Raw genomic sequence first — 25,488 nt, 5'->3', positions numbered from 1 at the left:
GATTGCACCGCCGGGGTCCCCGAGACTCTGTCCTTAGGCCCTGGGAGGTTATCTCTGGATCCCCAACTAACACCTGCTCAAGTAGCACAAGTCCGGGCCTTTGAGGCAGAATTTGTGGAGATATTCTGACCGATCCGGGCACACAATGGTCGTAGCTCACCATATACAAACGGTCCCAGGGACCATTGTCAGGGTACCAACTCATCCCTACCCGCCGCAACTAAAGCCAATGATAGTAGAGGAGGTAAGACAGATACTCCAGTTAGGGGTCATTGAGGAATCGGTGAGTACTTGGAGAAGTCAACCAGTCTTGGTTCCCAAGCAGGATCAAAGTGTCCATTTCTGTACTGATTTCAGAAGGGTAAATGAGATATCAAAGTTCGACACATACCCCATGCCCCGAATAGATGGGTTGCTGGATCCTCTAGGGCAGGCCCATTTCCTTTCAACACTAGATCTCACTAAGAGGTATTGGCAAATCCCATTGACTGAAGTATCCAAAGAAAAAACAGCCTTTGGCACCCCTGTAGGGCTATTTCAATTGAAATATATGCCCTTTGGGTTACATGGGGCTGCCGCAACCTTCCAGTGGCTTATGAACAGTCTTGGGACATTTGTCCCATTGTGCCGCTGCATATATTGATGACATTGTCATTTTCAGTCGTACCTGGGGGAAACATCTAGACCACCTCCAGCAAGTTTTATTGGCCCTAAGGCAGGCCGGGTTGACGGCTAATCCAGGCAAGTGTAGAATAGCTCGGCAGGAGGTGCAGTATTTGGGGTATACTGTAGGTCACGGGCAGATACGACCTATGGTGGATAAGGTGGAGAAGCTGAGCCAGTGGCCACAGCCTTGCACGAAAAGGGAAGTGCAACAGTTCCTGGGTCTTGCCAGTTACTGTCCACGATTCATTCCTCCCTTCTCCTCCAAAGTGGCCCCCTTGACAGAGGCGCTTAAGAAAAGGCAAAGCCATACCCTAGTATGGTCTAAGGAGATGGAAAAGGCTTTTGAAGGATTGAGGACCTGTCTCCTCAGCCAGTCTGTTTTACGATCGCCAGATTTCTCCCGGCCTTTCATCCTCCAAACCGATGCCTCTACTGTGGGCTTGGGAGCAGTTCTGATCCAGGGAGAAGGGGCGGCTGAACATCCAGTACTCCATCAGTCTCCCTGACATACATGTGTTTTCACCCCACACAACAGGGATTCTCCCACAGCTAGCACTCTTTGTGTTCTTACAAACCTTGATATCATTGCCACCACTTGGATGGCCTTTAGCCTCTCATTTGGTGTTGCACAGGAGGTCTTGCAATTCTTCCACAACAGGCTGCCCTCCAGGCTCCTCCTCAAGTAGCTGAAAGCAGCTCCATAGTTCCACTGGTGTAGAATGTCTTTTGGTAAGGTCTTCTGTCACCCTTTTCCAGGGAGTTTCCTTCTCATTTCCCCTTCCCTCAGGTTTTCTTCTTCTGCCTCAGCTTGCTGTTGTACTTCTAGTTTCTGTACTGCTCTTAGTTACTGGGGCAAGAAAACAAACATTGCACAGACGTTGCAGGTCACCACCACTGTGGAGTCTTCTCAGCCCATTCTTTCTGCTACTTTTTTGCTTCTAGTTTTCTGGGTCTGTTGTAAAAACTAGTGCTTTCTCCTGTCTTCTCTGAAGTTTAACAACACATTCCCACCAGTAAATGAGAGTTATTGTGCATGCACAGATGTACCTAGGCATACTGTGGAACTGAAAGGACTAGGAACGAAGTTGTGCATCTCTTTCTTCTGTCCTTTGCTTTGCGGGAAACTGGTCAGGACAGACTATGCAAGAAGCACAGGACTGTCTTTTACAGATAGAAACTGGTAAACCACTCAAGTTTGCATGCATGTGTGGTTGGGTAATACAAACAGCAGGCTGCAGAGAAAAAGGTATTTTCTATTAGACAAAAACCAAACGCATATTCTCCAGGATCCCTTGGCCTTCAACTGATCTGTGTTTCTGCTCCATTATAAGATTTCCTGCTTCAAATAATAAGATATGAATGTCCCACAGCAAAAAAAGCAGATTTCCAAACTGAATGCATTCAATTTTTCTCCTCTCTCCCACTGTCTTAACAGGTATAAACTGCAGATTCATTCACCCACAGTTGAGCGAAGTAAAGAATCATATGTGAAAGGGAAGCCACATAAATACAGCTTCGCTGCATCTGATGGCATCACTACCGCAACTGGAAAAAGCAAGCAACACTAAAGTGTGGCAGAAGGAAGTGCAGCTTCTTTACCTTTGCAGAAGAGTGACAGAATTATGCAAGAGAGCAATGGGGGGTATTTGACACATTAAACCACTTAGTGGACAAAGGAAGCTTCTGTTCCTCAACAGGAACATGGACCTGTTTGCTCTCAGAAAATGCAAGTGCTGTAAGCTCTGCTAATATGATTGTCTCTTTGTGCTTGTGTGTGAGAGCCCTATAGTTCTGCTGGGACTGAACAGCTTGGTACATGTTCATAGGGGCCAAATAGTGTTCCTTTTCTCCTTCCCCTGAACAGTGTTCCTGTCATGAGAGTAACTGCAGCTCCTCCTTAGAAGCCTGATCTCCAGATAGTCCTGCTGTACCATGGGATGTAGGCAAAGTTCGGAGGAGAAAGAGGCAGCGCGGCGGTCCCGGCGAATTGACCGCCACCTGCGCTCTGAGAGTCAGCGGCAACGACGTGAGATCAAGCTCCTGCTCCTCGGCACCAGCAATTCAGGCAAAAGTACCATCGTCAAGCAAATGAAAATTATCCACAGTGGTGGGTTCAATTTGGAGGCCTGCAAGGAATACAAGCCTCTGATTATTTACAACGCCATTGACTCCCTCACGCGCATCATCCGTGCTCTGGCTACCCTCAAGATCGAATTCCACAATCCCGACCGAGCCTATGATGCGGTGCAGCTTTTTGCATTAACGGGACCTGCAGAAAGCAAAGGAGAGATCACACCGGAGCTGCTTGGGGTCATGAAAAGACTCTGGGCTGACCCCGGTGTGCAGGAGTGCTTCTGCCGTTCCAACGAATACCACCTGGAGGATAATGCTGCCTACTACTTGAACGATCTAGAGAGAATCGCCTCCTTAGACTACATCCCTACTGTTGAAGACATTCTGCGCTCTCGGGACATGACTACTGGGATTGTGGAAAATAAGTTTACTTTCAAAGAGCTGACTTTCAAAATGGTGGATGTGGGTGGTCAGAGGTCTGAACGCAAGAAATGGATCCACTGTTTTGAGGGGGTTACAGCAATAATTTTCTGTGTGGAGCTGAGTGGATATGACTTGAAGCTGTATGAAGATAACCAAACAGTAAGTCCATATTAGAATTTTCTTTGCCCTTCTTTGCATTTCCTTTCCTTGGATTCTGTGATAGTGCTTATGAGCTCCAGGCATGCTGCTCAGTTTCTGTGTTGAGTGCTTAATAAGAAGCACTTATCGATATTTCATCCCTGTAACTACAGAAGACAGAAACCTTTCCTACAGGAAAGGTTAGCTTCTGTGACCAAAGAGGAATGTTTTTCATCTCACTGAGGAAGAGCAGGACTTGCTAAAATCTCTGGCTTGAAGTTTCATTGCTGTTGTGAGGCTAATCTAAGGAAAAACAGGTTCCCATTGCAGAGTCAACACTGGCTTGACAGCAATTTATGGCTGAGATGTTGCATTTCTCCTATTGCAGCTACTGTTGCCTTGTAGAAAAAGTACAAAGCATTCTAGAAAGGGTTTAACCATTTCTTTTAACAAAAGGAAGGTCTAGAAAACTTCTAAAGCTTTGAAATTGAGCTAACATTTTTGCTGTTTGAAATGGGACTCATTTGCCTGAGTTGAAGGACATGGCTTCTTGGTGCCATTTGGAAACTGTTTTATGTTAACTAAATCACTAAACCATATAATCAAAAACCTTTGCATTGTTTATAATTTTAATACAACTTTCTGTTTGCACGAGCAACCAAATACAGTGATTTAGAAAATAGTTGCAAAAGTGTGTGTATCTTTACTTGTTCCTTCCTGTACTTGCCCTTCTGTGACCTTTTTCTTTGTGCCTTGCTGCCCAATGTTACTGTAATATAGAATTTAACAGTATTCTATTAAATGTGCATAATGTGCATAATTGTTACATCTCTGTTGTAAAAAGCTCTCTGTATAGAATTAATGGGATTAATGGGATTGATAAGTTCTTCATACAGGAAATGGCATTTGACCACATTCAGGGTCGCTGCCAGTTTAGTGTGCCCTCGGTGAAAGGACACTTCGTATCACTGGGCGATGCTGGAGACCCATCTGGCGCACTCCATGAGCTGCTTTGCAGGGCGTCTCCACCACGTTCCTGCATGTTGATTTTGCTGCAGACTTTCAGAACGGGGTGGAGAGGCTGGCCAAAGGGAGTGAGTCCTCTTTCCTCTGCTGACGAGCACTTCTCCTTTCCCTTCCTTTGGTAACCTGAAGTGCTTCAGGAAATTTGGCAGATCTTTCTGATATATGTGAACACCTGTGGGAGCAGCAAGAGGAGCCTGGTGTTCCTGGCAATATTCTGGGGGAACATAATTTAGCTTTGTGTTCATAGGAACTGAGGGAAAACTGTGGCTTCCCAAACAAAGCACTTCTTATGTAATGTAGGAAACATAGCCATTTTTGTAGGATGCAGGTAGTAATATCAGATTCTATTTATAATTAATGTGCAATTATGGAGAATGACAAGTAGGTAGAAATAGGGGTAAGAGTAGTTTCATTCAGACAGATCCTTCTGCTGAGGCAAATGGTAAGAGAGAATGTAATGTCCTTTGAATTCACAGTATAATAGCTGATATACCAACTAGAAACCTGTCTGGATAGAGAGAGCCTGGCTACAGTTATCCATGCTTTGGTCACCTCTCCTTTAGATTACTGCAATGTGCCATACATGGGTCTGCCCTGGAAAATGCAGGAGCATCTTCTTTTCTATGTGCTTGCCTACCCCTTAAGATGTGGGTCAGAGTTCCTTCTTCAGGAGCCCTCCTTGAACAGATTAGGAGGGTGGCTACCCAGAAAAGAGCCTTCTCTGTGGTGGCACCCCGCTTATGGAATACACTCCCCAGAGAGGTTTGCCTGGCACCAATAATCTTTTTGGTGCCAGGCCAACCCCTTTTTATATTGTGATTTTAATTGGGGTTTCATTGTTCAGAATGGATGCTGTGCTTTACTTTGTTTTATTTTAAGACCAGCCCGAGATTATTTGGTAGTGGATGGTATACAAAAGTTTTAAATAAAATAAAAGTCCAGAAACTTCAGCTGATCTAAAACAGGGCAGCAAGACTGCCGATGGGACTGGCTCATTAGAACATGTAATGCCATACCTCTTCCAGCTGCTCTGGCTGCTGGTTGGAGCCCGGGCCTGATTCAAAGTGTTAGTACATTTAAAGCCCTAGGTTTGGGGCCAGGGTATTTGAGGGAAGGCCTTTTCCTCGGGATCCTGAGGTCTCTCTAGGTTGAGAGAGGTATTACTACCACTCTATACAACTCTGGTGCGCCCGCAACTGGAGTATCGTGTTCAGTTTTGGGCCCCTCATTACAGAAAGGATATAGCCAGGTTGGAGTCAGTGCAGCGTAGGGCCACAAGGTTGGTGGCCGGTTTGCAGGGGATGGGGGATGAGGCGAGACTGAGGGAACTGGTCTCTTCAGCCTGGAGAAGAGGAGACTCAGAGGGGATCTGTTGGCGACATACAGGTGTGTGAGGGGATGTCACATGGAGATGGGTAGAGACTTGTTCTCCCCTGCAGAGGAAGGCAGGACGCCCTCCAACGGAGCAAAGCTCAGGGAGCCAAGGTTCCATTTGGATGCCAGGAAGCACTTCCTGACAGTTAGGACCCCGAGGGTGTGGAATGGGCTTCCATGAGAGGTCGTTGAGGCCCCATCGGGTGTTCAGGGATAGGCTGGACATGCACATGGTGGGCTTGTCATGAGCAGAGCTGGCTGGTGCCAGGGGTCAGACTAGATGGCCCGGGAGACCCCTTCCAACTCACTCTGTTTCTATGCTTCTATGTCATCTTTGGGGATTCTTCTTTAGGAGCCCCCTCCAAAGGAAGTGGGGGTGGCTATCAGAAGGAGGACCTGTTTGGTTGTGGCACTCCAGCTATGGAATGAGCTCCTGAAAGAGGTGCATCTGGTGCTTACCTCATATTCTTTTCAGTGCCAGGGGCTGACCTTTTTATTTTCACAGCATTTTAACAATGTATCTTTTTAATTTTTAACACTGCATTTTATCCTGTGCTGCTGCTGTGCCTCTGTGCTGATTCAGTTGCAATTGCAATTTTGTTGTTTTCTGTTAATCTTTAACCGTGTGTTTTTAGCTTTTGTTAACCATCCAGGCAGCCTTGGCTGTTGGGCAGTATACAAATGAAACAGATTAAAAAACAAATGTGGTTTTAGAGGAGAAGAGGCCTAAAGCTCTCCCTGGACGTCTAGAGTTCTTGCATTTCTTGATGTTAATTTTGCATTGCAAACAGTAGCTGTCAACAGAACTTTTCCAGATCAGGGTTAAAATTAGCCAGAAGAAGTTAGCCAGCTGGACTTGGTCTGTGACAGGGTTGGCCAAATACTTCTGGTAGTTCTTCAGATGTACTGGACTTCAGCTATCAGAAGTTCCTGCCTGCGAATGCATAATATAGAGCAGGGGTCCTCAAACTTTTTAAACGGGGCCAGTTCACTGTCTCTCAGACTGTTGGAGACAGTGAAAAAAATATGAATGAATTCCTATGCACACTGCACATTAAAATTAATTAAAATTTTAAAAATAATTAAAAAATAAAAATGCTTGCTCCGCTTGCTCGGTCTGCAGCTGAAGCCCAAGATGTTGCTGTGCCACCAGCCGAGAGGGAGAACACGACACGAGGGGGAGCCATGAGGGCACGCTCGCCTTGGTTGAGGCCTTCCCTGCTCCTCGCCGCTGCCCCGGTTCCGAGGGAGCAGGAGTGGGAGGTGAGGTGGTTTGACGAGGTGGCCCTGGCTTTGTCGGAGAAGGCCATGGCAGAGTTTTACTATCTAGAACATGGGTCCTCAAACTACGGCCTGCGGGCCGGAAATGGCCCACCACGCTCAGAGAAAACAATCTTCGAGCGAGTCCAAAAGCTCTGAGCCAGCGCGGGCGTTCTCTGAAACTGAGCAGAGATGGCGCACATGCCAAATTGCAACAGCTCAGCTGCACGTGTGCCGGCTCTTCCCTCCCCCATTGCACGCATATACAGAGTGGGAATATGGAGCAGGAAACAGAAGAGAGTAGGGCAGAAGAGAGAGACAAAGAAATAAAAAAGGATTGAAGATAAGAAAAATATAACTTTTTAAATCTATTTTTAATTATGTGAGCCACATCCCCTGGCTGCGGGCCAAGCTGCAGCCGCTCGCCAAGCCTGGGGGCAGCTGCTCAATGGCAGCGGCGGCTTGTCCCCAGAAGGCTGCCCCTGGGCTCAGTGAGGCGGCTTGCCCAGAGAAGACTGTTCCCCACTTCATCTTGGGCTTCTGCTGCAGCCTGAGTGAGTGGAGCAAACATTTTTTAATTTTTAAATAATTTTTAAATGTTAATAAATTTTCAATTTATTTCAATTTTAATTAATTTTTAATGTGCAGTGTGCATAGGAATTCCAGTGTGCATAGGAATTCCAGTGTGCATAGGAATTCATTCATTTTTTTTCAAACTGCAGTCTGGCCCCACAACAGTCTGAGGGACAGTGAACGGGCCCCTGTTTAAAAAGTTGTGATGAGCCCTATCTAGAAGATAGTATCACAAATGTTTGGTTTTACAGTTCTAAAAACTGTGAATTTGTTTCTGCAGAAATCGCATGCCTCTTCTTCACAGAAAAATGTTATAAAATGAACACACAAAGTTGATAAAGAAACCCCTTAATCTCATTGTTCTTTGCAAATCTATGTAATAAGAATCTATCCCTCATTTCTTAAGTGCTAAGTTTCAAAATATTCAATGAAGAGAAGAAGATTGTTGGGGTTGGAATAGATGCGCACAAGAAGCTAAGTGAGAGGAATGAAGCCTTTTGAGCAGAATTCTCCACAGGAAAAAATATTTTGGATCGCTTTGGATCTTTTTGTGTTTGTGACCTGAGGTTCTTCTTTCCCTGGAGGAGAAAACCTATAATGGCAGGAGGCCATAAAAGTGACCCAGTTTGGGAGTATTTTATGAAGTTCCTCTACCTAAGGGTAAGGCAAGCATGTGTGCAAATCATGTAGAAAACCATGATTTAATCTAATCTTACTGACTAGTGATTTAAATTATTATTTAAATCAAATCCACCCTGGTTACTGGTAGCTCACATCCCAGCAACGTATCCTTGAATTTGGGATCTTTTGTTCTAACACATATCACTTTACACTGGCTCACACTGAACTGCATTTGCCATTTAATGACTTTTCTCCCTGTTTGGAGAGATCCTTTTGGAGCTCTTCACAATCTTCTTTTTCTTTAACCACCTTAAATAATTTGGTGTCATCCACATATTTGGTCACTTCTTTGCTCACACTGTATTTACTTATTTACTAGATTTAGATCCCGCCTTTTTCATTTTTAAAGAACTCTAAGCAACTTACATCATACTCCTCCTCCTCTCAGTCTTATCCCCCCAACAACTCTGTGAGGTAGGTTGGGCTGAGAGTCTGTGACTGGTCCAAAGTCACCCAGTTCACTTCATGGCCAAACAGGGACTAGAACCCAGATCGTCTGAGTCCCAGTCCCATGCTCTTAACCACTATACCATACTAGCTCTCAGGATCATTTATGAACAAGTTGAAAAGTATTGGTCCCAATCCAGATCCCTGCAGGATCTCACTGTTTTCTTCCCTTCATCAGGAGAATGTACTGTTTATTCCAACTCTCTGCTTTGTTTTTTTAATGAATGAATGGATGATCCATAAGAGGGCCACCCTCTTACGGGTGGTATAGAAATGTAATGCAATAATGATAATTCCATGGCTGTGAAGTCTGTAGAAGATACTTTGGTGAGGAGCTTTGTCAGAAGCTTTTAGAAGCCCAGGTAAACCAGCATGTACCAAATCATCCTTGTTTACATGTTTGTTGACACTCTCAAAAACTCTCAGAGTTTGCTAAGAGAACACAACTTTCAGGAAGGCATGTTGCTTGTACTTCAGCAGGGCTTGTACTTCTTTATACTTAATACTGTTATCTTTAATAGTACTTTCATCCAATATACCCAGAACAAATGTTGAGGTGACTGTAATTTCAGATCCCCTGGGATATGTTCTTAAACATTTTTGTCACACTGGTCATTCTCCAGTCTCTAGTTTTTGGGCTTGTTACATATTTTTGTTAGATCATCATATCAGTGTAAGCATTTCATGATGGCTATTGTCTCAGCCTGGCAATTTATTAATTTTCAGTTTGTCAATAAGATTGAGAACGTCACCTTTCACCTCCCCTGTTTGTCTCAATTCCTTAGGCTCATTTCAGGTAAAGGCCTCTGCCCCACATTTTCTGCAATAAAGGCTTCTGCTCCATAATCTCCTGACCCTCCTTTGTAGCTCCATTGTCATCCAGCAGTCCAAGTGGCTCCCTCGCTGGTTTCCTGCTTCTCCTATATTTTATTCTGAGTTGCTGTTGGTCTTGATGCTGCCCTTAAAGTGTGTTTGCGTTGGCTTGTGCTGCCTTTTGCTTTCCACATTTGGGCAAATTGGCATCATCAAAGAACGCTTTTCTCCAGTGCCTTCCCTGATGGTGCTTGATAGCCATGCTGTAACCTCTTCAATTCAGTGCCTCCCTTTCCAGCCTTTGGTGTGCATCCTGGCTGAGCTTCTGTTACAGTGGTTGTGAGTCACTTCCAAGCATTTTGAAGGGATTTAACCCTTTCAGGTTTCTTCATGCTGTTTCTTTCATTTTAGAGAAGTTTCTTCTTTTGAAGCCAGTGTGACTATGTTGAACTTACTTGGCAATTTTCCACTTATATATTAAATCTGATATATATTAAAGCAAATGACACTGTTTCCAATTGCTTCAACAATGTTCACATCTCATACTAAGGACTAGGTCCTGGGGGACATCATTCAGGATTAAATCCAGGGTTGGCTCCACTCTGGACAGTTCTATGGCCTACTCTTCTAGCTACAGTCATTTAAGGAATGGTGAAATTTAACCTCTGTGTTATGATCGGAACACAGATTTATCCAGCCAACTAACCATTAGAACCCACTCCACTATAATTCATTGGAATGCTTCCTGATTGGAACATATATTTTATCCAGTCAAATCACTGTTCATAGAATCATAGAGTAGCAGAGTGGGAGGGGGTCAGTAAGGCCATCGGATGCAACCATCTGCTCAGTGCTAGACTGCATTTTCAGCCTCAGGATTGACTTGAGCTTTCTTGTTGGGGGATACTAATAGTACTAAATGGGCGAGTTGGGGCCTGGTAATGCCACCTCCAGCCCTTCTCTGGAAGAATTGGCTCCTTTTCAGTTTTCTGGTCTGCGCAACATGTACAGAGCAAAACCGCCCCAGCACTGTGGACTTGTTTGACTCCTCCGAGTGAGAGGACGTACCACCCTCCCTGGTTTCTTTTACCTGGTTTCAGCCTCAGGCAAGTAGCTAGTTTTTGAGAGGGGACTTTGCAGTTGCCCCATGTGGACAACTGGCTCTTCTCCCCTTCTTGGGGAGATTTTTACCAGCCAGACTCCTGCCTGTTCAAGGCTGTTGTAGCTGAGGATGGGCAAGAGTGCATGTTACCTGCCCAAGTACCCTTTGCAATCTGGCGGCCAAGCCAAATCCAAAATGTTCCAAGCCTGCTTTCCCAGTATGGTTGCCTGCAGGCGGCCACTGGCCTTGCTGGCTGGGCAGGATGGGAATTGCAGCATCAGTTGTCTGGAAGACACCGGATTTGCTCCAACCCCTTGATCATCCCAATTGCTCCTGCTTGCACTTTTTCCAGATCTACAAAATTCTGTTTAGGTGTGGCAGCCAGAATTGTACACAGCATTTGACATGTGGTTGCACCATAGCTTTGTATAGCACAAGTATGCTATTGCTTTTCCTGATGGGCCTTTTCCACAGCAGCCATGCCCTGGGTTGACATTTTCATCGAGCTACTCACCACAGCCACAAGATCTCTTTCTCAGTCAGTCACTGTGAGCTCCATTCCCATCGGTTTATTATTTGCTCATCTGTTTATTATATTTATATCCCCATTGTGGTGCTACAGGTGGTTCCAAGGTGGTCTCTCCTCCAAGCACAGGCCAGTCCCAGACCTGCTTAGCTTCAACATGGTGGATGCCTGATGTGCCTTCAGACCACTGGGGATTTTGCCACAGTGCATATGACTTTGCACTTGCAACTGGGGGTGGGTGGAGATCAAGAAAGGACCCCAAACGTGTGCAAGTGCCCACTGCAAACCTCCCATTTCTTAGGTGCAAAGCTGTTCCGTTTTATGTATTGTGGAACACATATATAACATTGCTGCCTCCCTTGCCTTTATGATGTCAGAGAAATTGATTCTGCCGAGATTATTTTTTTTAAAGACAAAGCATAAGAAGTATTATTAGTTTCTTGTGGGTAGCTCTTTGGCATTAGAGTAAAGTGTGTGAAAGCCTCTTTTGCAGACCAGTTGTTCTGCTCCCATTATGTGAATGACTGGAAGGGAATTCTGTGTTCCTCAGAACATTATTATCTTCAATATTTATGTTTTTAAATATCCATAACTTGTCTTGTTGAAAATAATTCTATCATGCTTAGTCTCTTGGGAAGTCTAAACAAAAGAGTGTTGCCCACATGTTCAAAGATTTAGTTTTCTCAAAAGCTTTTGACTTGGGAGACTGACCTTTAAACACAGGACAGCACTTCTCTGATGGTGGCACAGTTTGCATGCAATAAGGCGGCCGCCGCTGCCCATTTTGCCACAAGGCGCCATTTTGGTCCCATGTGTGCGTCTGCGTTATTGCACTGGCCATTTCCTCCCACCGGCCCTGGACACCTGCTAGGAACAAGTGCTGTGAAGGCCACACCAGCTGCATGGTATGCATTGACAGCAGTTGTAAAAGGTGCTTTCTTGAGTACCGGAATTGCAGCAGGTGCTCCCTTGTGAAGTGCTAGTTCCTCCCATTCCCATGTAGGAAACATGAAATAAACAGCTTAATTCAGCCAACCTTCTGAGCTGCTAAGTGTGAAAGCATATTTCTGGAATCCTAAAAATTACAGCTGTGTCTCTCTTACACTAAGTGCATACCTTGAATATTCCATTAATGATTAAGAGGACTGACTGGCCTAAGTGACACAGTCCCTTAAGATATGAGCTTGTACAAAAAATCCAGCAAAAATTCTACTTTTCTGGCAGGGAAAAGCCCTTAACTTGGATCCCAAGCAGATCAGAGAATATTTTTTCCCTGAAAAAGGCTGCCTTTTTCATAGAGTTATAGAATAGTAGAATGGAAGGGGCCAGAGAATTCTTTTTACATTTTCATTGCATCCTCCCACTGTCATCTTGCAGAGCTGGTCAGAAGAACAATCTGATTAGGCCATTATCTGCTTGCTGTGATTCATTTGCAGTACACTCTGAGGATACAGGTGCTGAGATCTGCAAGGACTTGAACTGCATAGGCCAATGAGTGAGGTCCCCTGGCAGTCTGAGGTGAAGGTCAACAAAATGCTAGTGGCATCCAACCTCTGAAGCAAACTCAGTGGGCAAATGTTTGGCCCTGGGCCTGCGGCAGCACCCTTTGGAGGGAGCGTGCCAAAGTGTCCCTGAAGGCCTTGGGGCAAGATCGCCAGATGTTCTCCTTCAGGCGGCTGCTTTGTGCCTTGAGGCCCAGCTGAGGTGGGTCCCTGTTTGCCCGACTAAAGTGCCGGGTGGAGCAGGACACAACCTGCCGAGAGACAGCTTGGGCTGGTTCTTGCGCTTACTGAAACTGCAAACCTAGGAGGAGCAGTCCGACCACCAGCTGGCTGGTGACAAGAAAGGCAAGGGGCTGCATCTGCCTTAGGAAGTTGTATGTTGTCGAGGAGCTCTTTCCAAAGGGGTGTTTAAGAAGGCGCCTGGAGGTACTTGGTATGAATTTGGCTTAGTTTATGAGAATGCTTGTTTTGCACTGTGCGGCCTTTTTCTCCCTGATCAGCTTGACTTGGGAATTACTGGACTTTGTGCTTGACAAGCAAAACGTGTTGGACTGGCATGGCAGTGACTGGTACCTTTTCTGTGTTCAAGGAATTTTCAGCTCTGTTTCAACAGCCCAGTTCTTTCTTGTTTCCATAGCAACATGTCTTTCTTTGCAGCATATAAAAGGATTCAGAGACTTTTTACAGTAGTGCTCTGCCTTCGCTAGTTTGTGCCTTGGACTCTTCTACATTCTTGCACAGGACCTGGAGACTTCATCCATAGAGGCGGTTTCTTTCGAAATAATTGACTGGCCAAGACTGGGTGAAAGGCCTTATTCCAGCCTGGCTCACAGCATCCCAAGGGCAGCAGTGGACTTGCCCACTCCCCCAGTTGCACATGAGACAGCGGTAGCCCAAAGGGAAAGACGGCTGCTTGTCAGGCACATTGCCATGCACCCTAATTGTCTTTCATGGGAGCAGAGTGAGCCTGAGGGGTGAACTGTTGAGTGGACTTGGTTGCTTCCGTTTGGGGGAAAATGAACACAATTTTGCTGGTTTGCGTGGTGTTTGGAGATACATGTAAGTTTGTATATAACACAACTGAGTATGTTTCTGCTTATTCTATTTGGATAAGAAAACCATTCCAGGACGTTGAGATATACCGGGTGGGCCAGAAGTAGGTATACAGTACTGATTAGGTCATGTTAAGCCTCTTAGGTGCTTGAAATATCCTCCACCAGCATTGCAGCATGCTTGGAACCTGTCCCCAGCATTGTGACACAAGATCCAGTTCGCACCACTGTCGATAAATGCTTGCAAGCTGAACTCCTTCACTCCGTCCAGTGTGTGAGGTCCTCCATGACCCATTCGGTGTGGTATTGGCCCTTTGGCCCAATCTGTGTGTTACTTAAAGCAAGTCATTGATTTGGGGACAAAGGGGAAGAAATGTGTGTGGATCCCCAGTGGGCCAGACTCAGTTATGGCAACTGCCAGCACCTGGGGTTTCTTGACAGATCCCCCTTTCTGTGTAAATGTTAAAGGGGCCCTGCTTTCCTCCATTGCAGTCACAAGCATTTATCTAGGTATGGGTGTTTATTCTGGCAGGTACTTCTTATCATCTTCAAGGTGGTCAAGTCATACAAGAGATAGTCCAAACAGATACAGAGAAAGGGGAAAAGGCAGACAGGCAAGAAAGCAAGCAGGAAGTCAGAATGAGTCGCATACATGTTATGTGTAAATTCACACACATGCAGGCACATAAATAAACGGCACTTCTAGCATTTTTGTGCTTGCCCATTCCTTACAGCAGCCTGTTTGTGATAGTACACAGGGAACTTGTTCAAAATGCCAAATGTGCGTATTTGCCCCAAAAGATTGCTCTCATCACTGGAAAACTGTGTTGTCTGCCAAGAGCATTGGGAGAATCACTTTATTACTGCCAACATTTGCAGCAGTAAAACAGAGCGGGCTGCTTTTCCATTGCTGTAGCCTACCTCCTTCTCCAGCGACCCTGCAGAGCATGTGTGCACTCATGTGTGCTCTAACCAATGTCTGATAAAGCCCTCTGGGCTTGAAAGCTTCTGCATCCCCAGGTTAAAGGAATAAGAGACCGAAAACATGGGAATGATACAATAAGGTTAAATTTACTTGCTTCTGCACAAGTTAAGGCGACCATAATTCCCTACAGTTAGCTAAACCCTTTAAAAATAAATAATTCTTCCTTTCCCTGGCTCTGCGTGCCCCCGCCCCACTGGCACTGCCTTGCTGGCCTGCATCCCCCACCAGCACCTTTCAGCTGGTCCCCTGTTGAAAAGATTTGAGGCCCCCTGCTGTAGATGATCGAGTCTGCTGGATTCTTCTGACACAGGGATCAACACTTTTCCAGTAAGGCCTTCTCTGTCCCTCCTATTTTTTTACAGTTTTTATCCACAGAGGATTCTATCTCATTGCATCAGGTTTCTGTAATGCCTATTTTATCTCACGTCTCCTTTAAAACCAGGCACTTCAGCTCTCCTCTTTTGGCCCTGAAGGCTTCTAGCACTTGCACAGAAACACCCAATCACTGCATCCTTCTCTAGCCGCAAGCGACATTCTGTTTTGCCAGTTATTCCTTCCCTGGTCACTATGTCTTGCCATAAGCTTATGGCTTATTTCCTCTCCTACTGTAATTGGGCAACCCCAGACTCCCTCCCCTTCATCCACTGGGGAGGATTTGACCCAAGCAGATGCTTCCCAGCTCCTGTTGACTTTTTCCAAGCAGGGTTCTGTCTAAAAGCTGCTCTGCCACCTTTTTGATGTTATCTGTCAGCAGTCTGGATGCATTTTGGTTCAAGAGTTTGTTCCATATGCTATCTAGGGTCCAACAAGACTGAATCCCTCCTAGCTATTACTGCCCCATCCGCAGGATTTTAGCCTTCTACCCAGGATGCCAAATTTGGCTTCCAGAACCTCACAACTACCTTTCCTCACATCACTGGTACCAACATGGACAAAGACCGGTGACTCTGCTACCTTGAAAGATGATCTAGACAGACAGCGTGTGATGGCCGCAGTGTGTGACATGCACCAGGCAGGCCGTTCCTTCTAAGGGATCTTCTGCCTCTTCCTCGGAATGACACCCTTCTTCCCTAAGACATGCTTTCCATGACAGCAGAGGAGCTGCTGCCCAGGAGTTGGGACTGTGCTCCTTGGTCCCTGGCTTTCTCATCATTTGACTCTTTTGGGTCAGTTTAGGACTAAGAATAATGGGACAGTCTATAAACACTTTAAATGAATGAAAAACAAATCTAATACATTCTTCACCAATTTTCCTTTTTGAGATTTCTCCTCTCATCTGAATATCTTTTACTTATTCCTGTGAATTAACAAGATCTAACTGACAACATTCTGTCATCAGTGTGCAATTTGCCTTCCTGCATCTCATTTAATTCCTTTTATGGCTTCTGGCTGCTATTGCCAGTGATGAGAGGGAGCAATCCCAGCGTATATCTGGTGCGATGCAGGGATTGGGCCCATTCTTCCTACAAAGGGCCTCCAGATTCAAACTGAGATGAAGAGGAGGGGCCAGAATCCACAGCTGAAGGGCCAAGGCTGACAGGCCTGGAGATAAGCTGGGCAGTCACCAAGAGTCAGGCGCTTCCGTATTTTGTGGGAATGTTCAGTGAGCGTGCTGAGGTGAAGCAGGACAGACCAAGCACTGGCACGCTCAGCTTATGGATCCTTGCAGCCCCCTCAGACATTTCTGATGCTCTGAGTGATTGGCCCAAAAGCAAGAGGCTCATCTGAAGATGGGCTTTGCTCTTCACTGCTTAGAAGGGAGGACTAGTGCTTAGCTTGGAATCAATTCATCATGAAACTACTTTTTACTGACAGCAATTTCTGACTTTGCTTTTGGCTTCAGCAATACGCTTGTATTACAAAGCCAGCCTAGCTGGTTAATTTTAGTGTAATGAAGCCTTTTAGTTAGAAAGCCCTTGTCCCGGTCTGCTCAGAAGCTTTACTCAGAAACTTAGCCCTGCTACACTCTTCTTGTGTGCTGATAAATGTCTATTAATAATCAGTCTGGCCCTCCCACTATTATAACATAAGACCATCCATGCCTGGACTTTCTCTCCCATTTCCAAGGCTACACTTAAAAACTTAACAAAGTCTTTCTCAGCATCTGAGAAGGTTAGCACTGGTGATTCCTTTATCTTTCTGAAAGATCAAATTAGTAAGTTTCTGTCTTTGTGGGCCTCTGTGATTCACACACAGGTTATGTATGTGTCTGTGCAGAGCAGTCATTTGGAACATTCCGGAACTCAGTAGAACTTTAGGCTGGAAATCTGCCTACCTCCCTTGCACATCCTTAAGGCATGGGTCACATTTTTTTTCCAATTCCTTTTTATCCACTCTTGCAGGAATGTGGGCTCTAGTCCTCACTCAGCCCTGAAGCTCACGGGGTGACGTGGGGCGGTCAGAGACTCTCAGCTTAACCTACTCCACAGGGTTGTTGTTGTGAGGATAAAGTGAGCCATGTAAGTGGCCTCGGTTTCTTCACACAAGGGGGAAAAGTGAAACAGAGATGCAACGTCATAATGCTGATAATGCTAAGAATGATACAGTCCTATCCCCAGACGGGGGGCCAAACAGCTTTCTCCCTCTCTGTCATCCTCTCTGCCCAGAGCCTCCAAGAGGTGTACCCACTGCAGTGGGAAAATGCTGTCCCGCAGCGGGCACCCCAGTCATTGGTTGTGTCTGGCTGGCAGGCTGGGAGTAACAGGATGGCCTGCCCTTCAGCCTCCCTCTGGGCAGCCTCTGCCTACTGAGACTTCTTCGGCTGACATCATGGCAAGCGCTGCTGGGGACGCCCGCCTTCCAGTACTCACAGCCTCACCCACCCGTGGAACAACAGCCCCAGCAGATCCCTTGGCGCTGAGGTCGACGCAGCGCAAGGGGACCCACTGCCAGAACACACGACCCGCAGATGATCAGGCTCTGGGAATGAGGAGGAGGAGGAGGCGGCAACATGTAGAACAGAACTGACTGAAGAACGCCATTGTGCCTCCCAGGCTTGGGTTTGGAGGGCGGGTCACAGAAATGTTTCTCACTAGAGCTGCACTGCTTACCTTGGACCTCCCCGCAAAGAGATCACTGTGGCACCTGCACATCGCCACACGTCCCTTTGCTGCCCACCACAGTTCCCAGCCTCTTCGGCTTTCCCAGGCATCTTCTCCAGCGCTGCTGGGATAGGCCACAGGAAAGCCGGGGGCATGCCCGTTAATTTGAGGCCCCCTCCTCCCATCACAGAGACCCCCCCCCACTGCTAAGATGACGTTCCCACTATAGCAGGGGTCCTCAAACTTTTTGAGCAGGGGGCCAGTTGAGAGGTGCCAGCGGTGGCTGTGGGCTGCCAAGGTGGTGCCGGTGGGGAGCTGCGGCCGGCGTGGGGGCGGGGCGTGCGCACAGGTGTGCACACGCGAGGCAAAGCGGAGACGGGGGCGCGGGGCAAGGCACCAGCTTGCTCTTGAGGAGTTTGCTTCCGAGCTAGTCCGAAACAACCTCCTCGTGAGCAAGCCACTGCCAGGTGCGAGCACGGTGAGGTGCCAGCTTGCTTGCGAGGAGATCATGTTATCCAAGTGTTTCCAAAATGACCTCCTCGTGAGCAAGCCGCATGCACACCCAGCAAGTGCAAAACCTGTGGGGTGGGCCAGTTAAAAGGGCATGGCGGGCCTTAGTTTGAGGACCCGTGCGCTGCAGGGATCAGGTTGCCACCGTGCTGTGCTGTGCTGTGCTGTGGGGCATGCAGAGCCCATTGCACGCTCATATGCTGCAGAGACCATCAAAAACTGAATTACCAGATTTCACCAGCCTGTTACATCACTTTCAACCTGCCCTTCTGTTGGACTTCTTCAAGGATGTTACTCTGAAAAAACAACCAGATTCACCAGCAACTGCCCAGTCCCCACTGGAAACACCCTTCAGTGGCCCTGCCCCTCAGAATAGCAGAACAGTTGCCAGACTTTCATCAGCAGTTCCTGGGGAGAGTAGCATCTGCCACAGCATTCCCAAGGATGCCAGGAGTCTGGCAGTGACCTTCCGGCCCAAAGTTCACAGGCCAGCCACCGGCAGCCCTCTCCCTCAGGGGACTCGCAAGGCCTGCACCCCCTCTGTGTTCCCCTGAGTGCGGGCAGAAGGTTTTTGGGGATTCACAGAAACTGATAAGCCAACTCCAGGTTTACAAAGGAGATTGTTACTGCAGTAATATCCAAAGCTAGCTAGACTTCCATAACTTCTAGCAACAAGCCACTTAGACTGCACAGTGAGGATCCCTGCAATCAATGGGGCTCAGAGAGAATCAACAGAATTCCCCTTGAAAATGGTGTGAACCAGGAAATAAAGAAAGAAGCTCGCTTTTATAGATTACAAACTTACGCTATTCAGCCCATGCATGTAGCATCCTGCACAGTTAAAAGATATGGTTACAAGATAACCATTGTTCACACAGGGGGCCTCATGGCTAACAGGGTGGGGTGAAAATTAATAAATATGCAGGTGCTGTGAAATAGTAGGTACAGTAAGCTAGTAAGGAGTATTTCTGTCTGGTGGCCAAGGCCTGACATCAGAGCAGAGGCTGCTTATTGCCTCATGCCTGCAGGCATGTTCCTTGCAACTTCAGAAAGGGTCTGTGAAGCAGGTTGCCAGGGTCAGGCGAGGGTTGGCTAAAGCACTGTTGCACCACTGTCGGCCACTAGGCCTTAATGTGCAGCAAAGCGGCTGTTTTACGGAGCAAGTGACCCGGCCAGGCTCGTTGCGGTTCCGGCCTGCTGCACCTCGGGCGTCCACCCTAAGGGGCTTGCACCCAGTGTCCCCACACAGCTTTGGAATGCCTCCCTGCTGCGGTCCACTTGGCACCACATTTGCCATCTTTTCAGCACCATGTCAAGACAGGCCTCTTTGTGGAGGCCTTTAAAGATCTCCCCAATCTTGGCTGGATCTTTTTAATTCTCTTTGTTGTTGTCTTTTACTGTTTTAAAGTTCTTACGGTATTTTAAATTAATTGTAAACTTTGGTTACTTGTTTTACTCTATTGCATTTTACTGTTTTTATACCTTTTGTAAACTGTCCAGAGAGGCTATGGGTGGTGTAGAAATGTCAACAACAACAACAACAACCAACCAATCAATAATAATTAAAATCAAGCGCAGAGGACCTCCTTTTCAGCAGTGAATTGCCATTGTGTGTTCTCTTGCGAAATGGGAATAGCTGCCAAATCACTGACAACCTCCATGTTGCTACTGGCAATATCAGTGGCCATTTTGGTACCATCCTGATTTGGGACCAAGCAGGATTCTCCCCCCCCCCCCCTTTAATCTAAACTACCCTTGCAAACAAATGCTGGCAGCCCTGGCATGGGAAGAGCCCTGGTCGAATCAAATGGTGTGTCTGAGCCACATGACTGTTTACCAGAGTTCCAGTTATGATCCACCACCAGTGCAGACTGAAATCCTTCTGACCTGGTTGGAAGGAGATTGCAACAGATCAGTGGGTGCTCTCCATAATCTTCCAGGGCCACTTCATTGACTTCAGTTTGTCTGTATGATTTAACACCTATTGAGATCTCGCCTTCCTTTGGTATTGACTCTTTTTATCCAAGTATTTCCCTCCTCCACCTTTACTTGCTTAACAATTGAGATTAAAACAATGACAAGTCATCCTTAAGGTTCTGATAAAATTCTGAAGGTAATTAATCCAATTCTTGAGTTTTATTTTTGGTAAGTCTTTCATTTGTGTTTCTAAATCTGAGTGTAACTGTTTCTCGAACGGTAGTGGAGGAGTCAGTGGCATCTAGATGTTTTGCAGCACTGCTCTTAGAATCTGTGGCAGTTGGAGGTGCTGGCAGTTCCATTTGGCAGATGCGGGGTTGCCTGCTACAGGAGAGCCTGGGGGAACGCTGTCCATGGGGTTGTGATGGGTCGGGCAGGACTTGGCGACTAACAAGGTTACCTGCTCCTGCTTCAGAACTTACCTACTTCTTTTATTACTGACAGGTTAAATTCATTTAATATTCCATTTATCCTCTCTCTAGAGGCTTTCAGAGATGAATACAATTCCTCACAATGCTATTAAAACTCATTAATAATATTTGTCTCTTTGCTCTTAAGCCCCATTTGTTGGATGAGCTACTGCTCTGCTTGGGCACTTCCCAAATCTGCCATTTTCCTCTGAGCGGAAAGTCCAGAAGGGAACTGGACTGCAGAGAGCAGCACACAAAACCCAGCAATCGTAATCAAGGGCTCTGTTGCAATCATGGAGGGAAGGCAGCTAATGCAAACAAAGCTTTCTTTTTAGCCCAGCAATATATAAATTATTTAGCCATGGGTGACTAGTTCCAAATTGGCTTCAGATTAACTTGGCAACAGTTCAAATAAATAGTTTTTAAAAACAAACAATAACGCCCCCCCCCCGATCATTTGTCTGAGGGCCTGAAGAAAGGCCCCCCGTCTGCCTCTGCCAGCTCCCAACCCCCAAAATATGCTTCAGTCTCTTGAGTGGCATGCAAGGAGAGGAGCACGGCGGGGGCCCCTCCCTTCCCTTGCAATGCCTTTCGCAGTCTCTGGACTCTGTGCCTTCTTATCCTGTGGCCAGAAGAGGGAGGGAACGTGCGCGGTGCTGGCAAGGGCAGATGGGAGTGTGCTGTGCGGGGAGCAGAGGCTGTGAGGGGTTCTGCAGAGGAAGGGTTGCTGGGGGTGGTGAGGCAGGCTGGCTGAAAGGGGGCTTGGTGGAACTGCGGTCGGGGGACCCCCAGGTGGCTGCAGAACTGGACTGAAACAGGGCTCATCCATGGCACCTTCTCAGACCGGGGAGAGGTAATGAGTGGGGCTCAGTGATTTCATTAAAGATTTGGATAAAGAAGTGCAGGGAACCAGGGTGGATAAAAATCAATGATCTTTTCAGATCAAATGGACATTTAAAAAAAATAAAATGCTTTTGAGGAAAAAATTATCTGAACATAGTTTTTTGTTTAAGATACATTATAGACCAAAGGTTATTCATCATAAAATAAGGATTCATTTTTAATTATGTGGCATAATATGTGCTGTATATTCATACAATGTTCAATTTTTTTGGCAAATGAATTCCATTAATCCAGTCACGATGTCATTGAGGTTTATGGAAGATTATCACACAGTTTTACTATCTAGTAGATATGATCACACATGTTTGGTTTTACAGTTCTCAAAACTGTGAATTTGTGTCTGCAGAGATCACATGCCTCTTCTTCACAGCAAAAATGTTATAAAATAATCTTAATCCCATTGTTCCTTTGCAAATCTATGCACATTGAATGGTAAGTTTAAAAAATCAATGAATAGAAGAAGATTCTAGGGAGTGGAATAGATCTGCACAAGAAGGTACATGTGAGGAGGGAAGGGCAAGCAGTAAAAATGAAAGGAAAGCCTTTGAGCAGAATACTCTAGAAGACCTTGTATTGTTTTGTGTCTAGCCTGAGGTTTATCATCCCCTTCTTTCCCTGGAGGAGAAAACCTATAATGGCTGCAGGCCATAAAAGAGACCCAGTTTGGGAGTATTTTAATGAAGTTCCTCTAACTATGGGTAGTGAAGGCATGCATGCACATTATGTAGAAAACAATTTTTTTAAATCTAGCCTAGACCAGTGATTTAAATAGTGTTGTCAGTTCCTTTATTACTCTGGGATGTAGTTCTTCAGCCTCTGGTGGTTTGAACTCATTCAGACTATTAGGTGATCTTTGACCATTTGCCTGTCAATCTCAAGCTGCCATCCAGCTCCTTCAGTTTGCACTTCCTGTTCATCAGGAAGGTCATAGATCTTTTTTCAGGAGAAGACCGAGCCAGAGTAGGGATTGAGCACTTCTGCCGTTGTCAACTGTCATTGCCTTGCCACCCACACTGAGTACCCGAATCCTCATTTCATTCCTGTAGATGAACCTGAAGAAGGCTTTGTTGTTGCTTTTAGCATTCCTTGCTAGCCTCAGTTCATTCCTAGCTTTAGCCTTCCTGATGTGATCCCTGCAATGCCGTGCTTCTTGTCTGCATTTATTCTTCCTTGGTGGCCTGGCCTTTCTGCTTCCTCTGTGTCCTTTTGTTGTTTTCAGAACACCTCCAAGCTCTCTGTGCAGCCACATGGGCTGCTTCTGTTGTCTTTTTCTTCCTTGTTGGAATTGTTTGTGATTGTACCTTTAGAATTTCCTTTCTAAAAAATGCCCACCCCTCCTGGGCTCCCTTTCTCATAAAAGTCCCTCGCCATGGGACTTATTGCACAAGCAGAATGCCCCACTCCAGTTTGTTCCCCTGCCTCTGCAGTGAAGGTGGGGTGCCTGTGAAGGGTCAGTGGGGCTCACCAACTCCTACCCAGTAGCCAGCCGGGGGGTGGGGTGCACTGTGGGGAGCACAGAGACAATGAAGCCGGCTCCTGGAGTGTTGTCCTCTGGCAATGGAGTGTTGGGCAGAGAAGGTGTGCTCACAGCCCAACACAGAGAACCCAGGTGTGCAGGTGCTTTCCCTGAGGAGGAAACACCTGGAGGAGAGGGCGGAGGCGGTGCGGCGCCAGAGGGATAAAGAGGAGAGCAAGGAAAGGCAGACATGACATGTGGGGAGAGAGGAAAGCGGTAGCAGGAAGACAGAGGTGGTAGGAGAAGGGGACTCGGGGGCAGGCAAGGAGCTTGACCCCTATAGTGTGGGGCAGAGGCAGGGGTCTAAGGGTGGACACAGCTCACCTTTCCCTCCCTGGGAAGGAACAGCCTGCCGAGAGATGGTGAAGGGGAGAGAACTGCCCCACTGTGCACGCGCATGGGAAGGGGCCAGCAGAGAAGGGGATTGCCAACGCGAAGCTGGGGCACTGGAGAAGCCGATTGTGGCCCCTGGGAGCATTGGTGGGCAGTGGGGAAGATGCGCTCCCTGCCTTAGCCGGGGCAGTCAGGAGCATGCCTGAAGTTACAGAGAGTGCCTTTTCAGCTAAGCCTCCGGAAGAAGCGCCCAGGTGGCCCTGCTGTTTCTTTATCAAGCATTGTACTAAAGGTGTTGCACTACTGACTAAGACTTTTCGTGGTGATGGGAGCAATGGAGTGGGGGTTGATGTTCCCCTTCCCACTGGCACAACCACATGGCCTCCTGGGCCCTTTCTGGGAAATGGTCTCCTCCTTGTTCTTCCCCTGAGGTGGGCTGCTCCGACCACCCGCAGCAGTGGCAGTGGCAGGCACAGACGGAAGAAAGTACTTGTTCACACAGAGCACTTGCACAGCAGAACCTGCTGCAAGACGTGCTGGTGGTCTCCACCCTGACTGGCTTTAGGGATGGGAAGGGGAGATACCACAAAAGGAGGCCATTTTCCTCGTGTTCCACTTCTGGGCGTCCATTTGGCCACTTGTGGGAAACAGAACATTGGATCAGGTAGGTAACCACATCTGTTTAAAAGCAGGATGTCAAGAGGACAACATCTCTTCCAAACATAAAATGAAAAAGGCATCAAGTCAGGTGGCATCACACTCTGTGCTGTTACAACTTCCAGTGCTTCTAGCTAGGGCCTTCCTATACATAGGAACATGAGCATAAGGGGAGCCCTGTGAGATCTAGCCATGTATTAGCTTGTTCGAAGCATGTTTTAAAAGACCACCTGCTTTTAAATAAATACATTTAAGTACAGTGCAAAGAAATGGAAGAAAAGAATGGAATAGGGAGGACCAGAGATCTCTTCAGGAAAATTGGAGATATGAAGGGAACGTCTCATGCAAAGATGGGCATGACAAAGGACCACAATGGCAGGGACCTAACAGAGGCAGAAGAGATTAAGAAGAGGTGGCAAGACTACACAGAAGAACTGTACAAGAAAGAGCTTAACGCCACTGATAACCAGAGCCTTCTTTGGGGAGGTGGTGATGATATAAATTTAAATTTTGTTAAAACTAATAATGCAATAGATATATTGACTCTTCCAGTCTGTGCTATTTAGTGCCACCTATGCATGGAAAAATATAGCAATAGCTGGCTTGCCTGTGCTGAAAGGTATGCATAACTACTTCTATTGACAATTGTCTATTTCTGTATATACATGTAATACAGAAGGGCATAAATTCATGTCCCTTTCATGTAACTGACATACTTAACCTTTATGCAATGTTTTCTTCCATCTTTTTTTAAAAAATAAATAAAATGTACAGTGGTGCTGCATAGTTTGAACTACTCTAACTTAGAACAATCTGGAGTTCAAACACGGATGTCAAGTTAAAGTCACTCTGAAGTTCAAACGATGCTTCTACATCTGCACTGCACAAGCAATGAAAAAATGCAGTCATTGTGTAAATGTCATCTGTTGTGTGCCCAAGTCATCTCTCACTGTGAAACATCTCTTGCATCACGCTCATGCAATACAGTAAATGCACTTTTCATTTTATTATACAGTACATATTTATGTATTTTAGTAATTGTTTTCAAGATTTAATTAATAATTTTGGCATGTAATTGTGTTATTTTTATCTTAAATTATGCATATTTGCTTTTTTCGATTACCAAAATGTTTGTTTTAGGGCAAGCATGTCCAAAGTCCGGCCTGGGGGCCAATTGCGGCCCATTTTCAAATTTCGAGTGGACTGCAGCCTCTTCTCCCCACCGGCTCAGCCTGTCACTCATCCCCGCCAGCACAGCAGTTCCCGCAGCTGTCCCCTGCTGCCTCCTGCCCCTTCATGGCTGGTGGTTATATTTCACCAGAAGATGGCAGTAGACCTGAGTCAGCACTCTCGCCGCGTGACCCTTGTGACACAAGGCTTGTGCGCCCATTTCTAAAATGGCGACTGTAACTAAAAAAAGGAAAGTTGACAGCGAGGGCCGCCGCTTCCAGGACAAGTGGAAATTGGAGTATTTCAGTGAAAAAATACTCCAATTTCCAC

General features: G+C 46.4%; 2 protein-coding genes across 2 annotated transcripts in view; one reads left to right on the top strand and one right to left on the bottom strand.

Annotated features, from left to right (window-relative positions):
* RSPH14 (radial spoke head 14 homolog) overlaps positions 1–25,488 on the bottom strand; it is a 133,159-nt gene that overhangs the window by 56,141 nt on the left and 51,530 nt on the right. The window lies entirely within an intron of this gene.
* The window catches only part of GNAZ (G protein subunit alpha z), an 81,968-nt gene that overhangs the window by 38,814 nt on the left and 17,666 nt on the right, over positions 1–25,488 (top strand). Inside the window, exon 2 of the mRNA XM_044444423.1 lies at positions 2,102–3,321. Coding sequence (XP_044300358.1) covers positions 2,599–3,321 — 723 coding nt within the window. The 5' untranslated portion in view covers positions 2,102–2,598. The remainder of the gene's footprint in view (positions 1–2,101; positions 3,322–25,488) is intronic.

Source organism: Varanus komodoensis, unplaced genomic scaffold, assembly GCF_004798865.1.
Source record: "Varanus komodoensis strain SLA01 unplaced genomic scaffold, ASM479886v1 scaffold44_3, whole genome shotgun sequence".
Taxonomy (NCBI): domain Eukaryota; kingdom Metazoa; phylum Chordata; class Lepidosauria; order Squamata; family Varanidae; genus Varanus; species Varanus komodoensis.
Note: the sequence above shows the minus strand (reverse complement) of the source record. Positions and strands in the feature narration are given on the sequence as shown.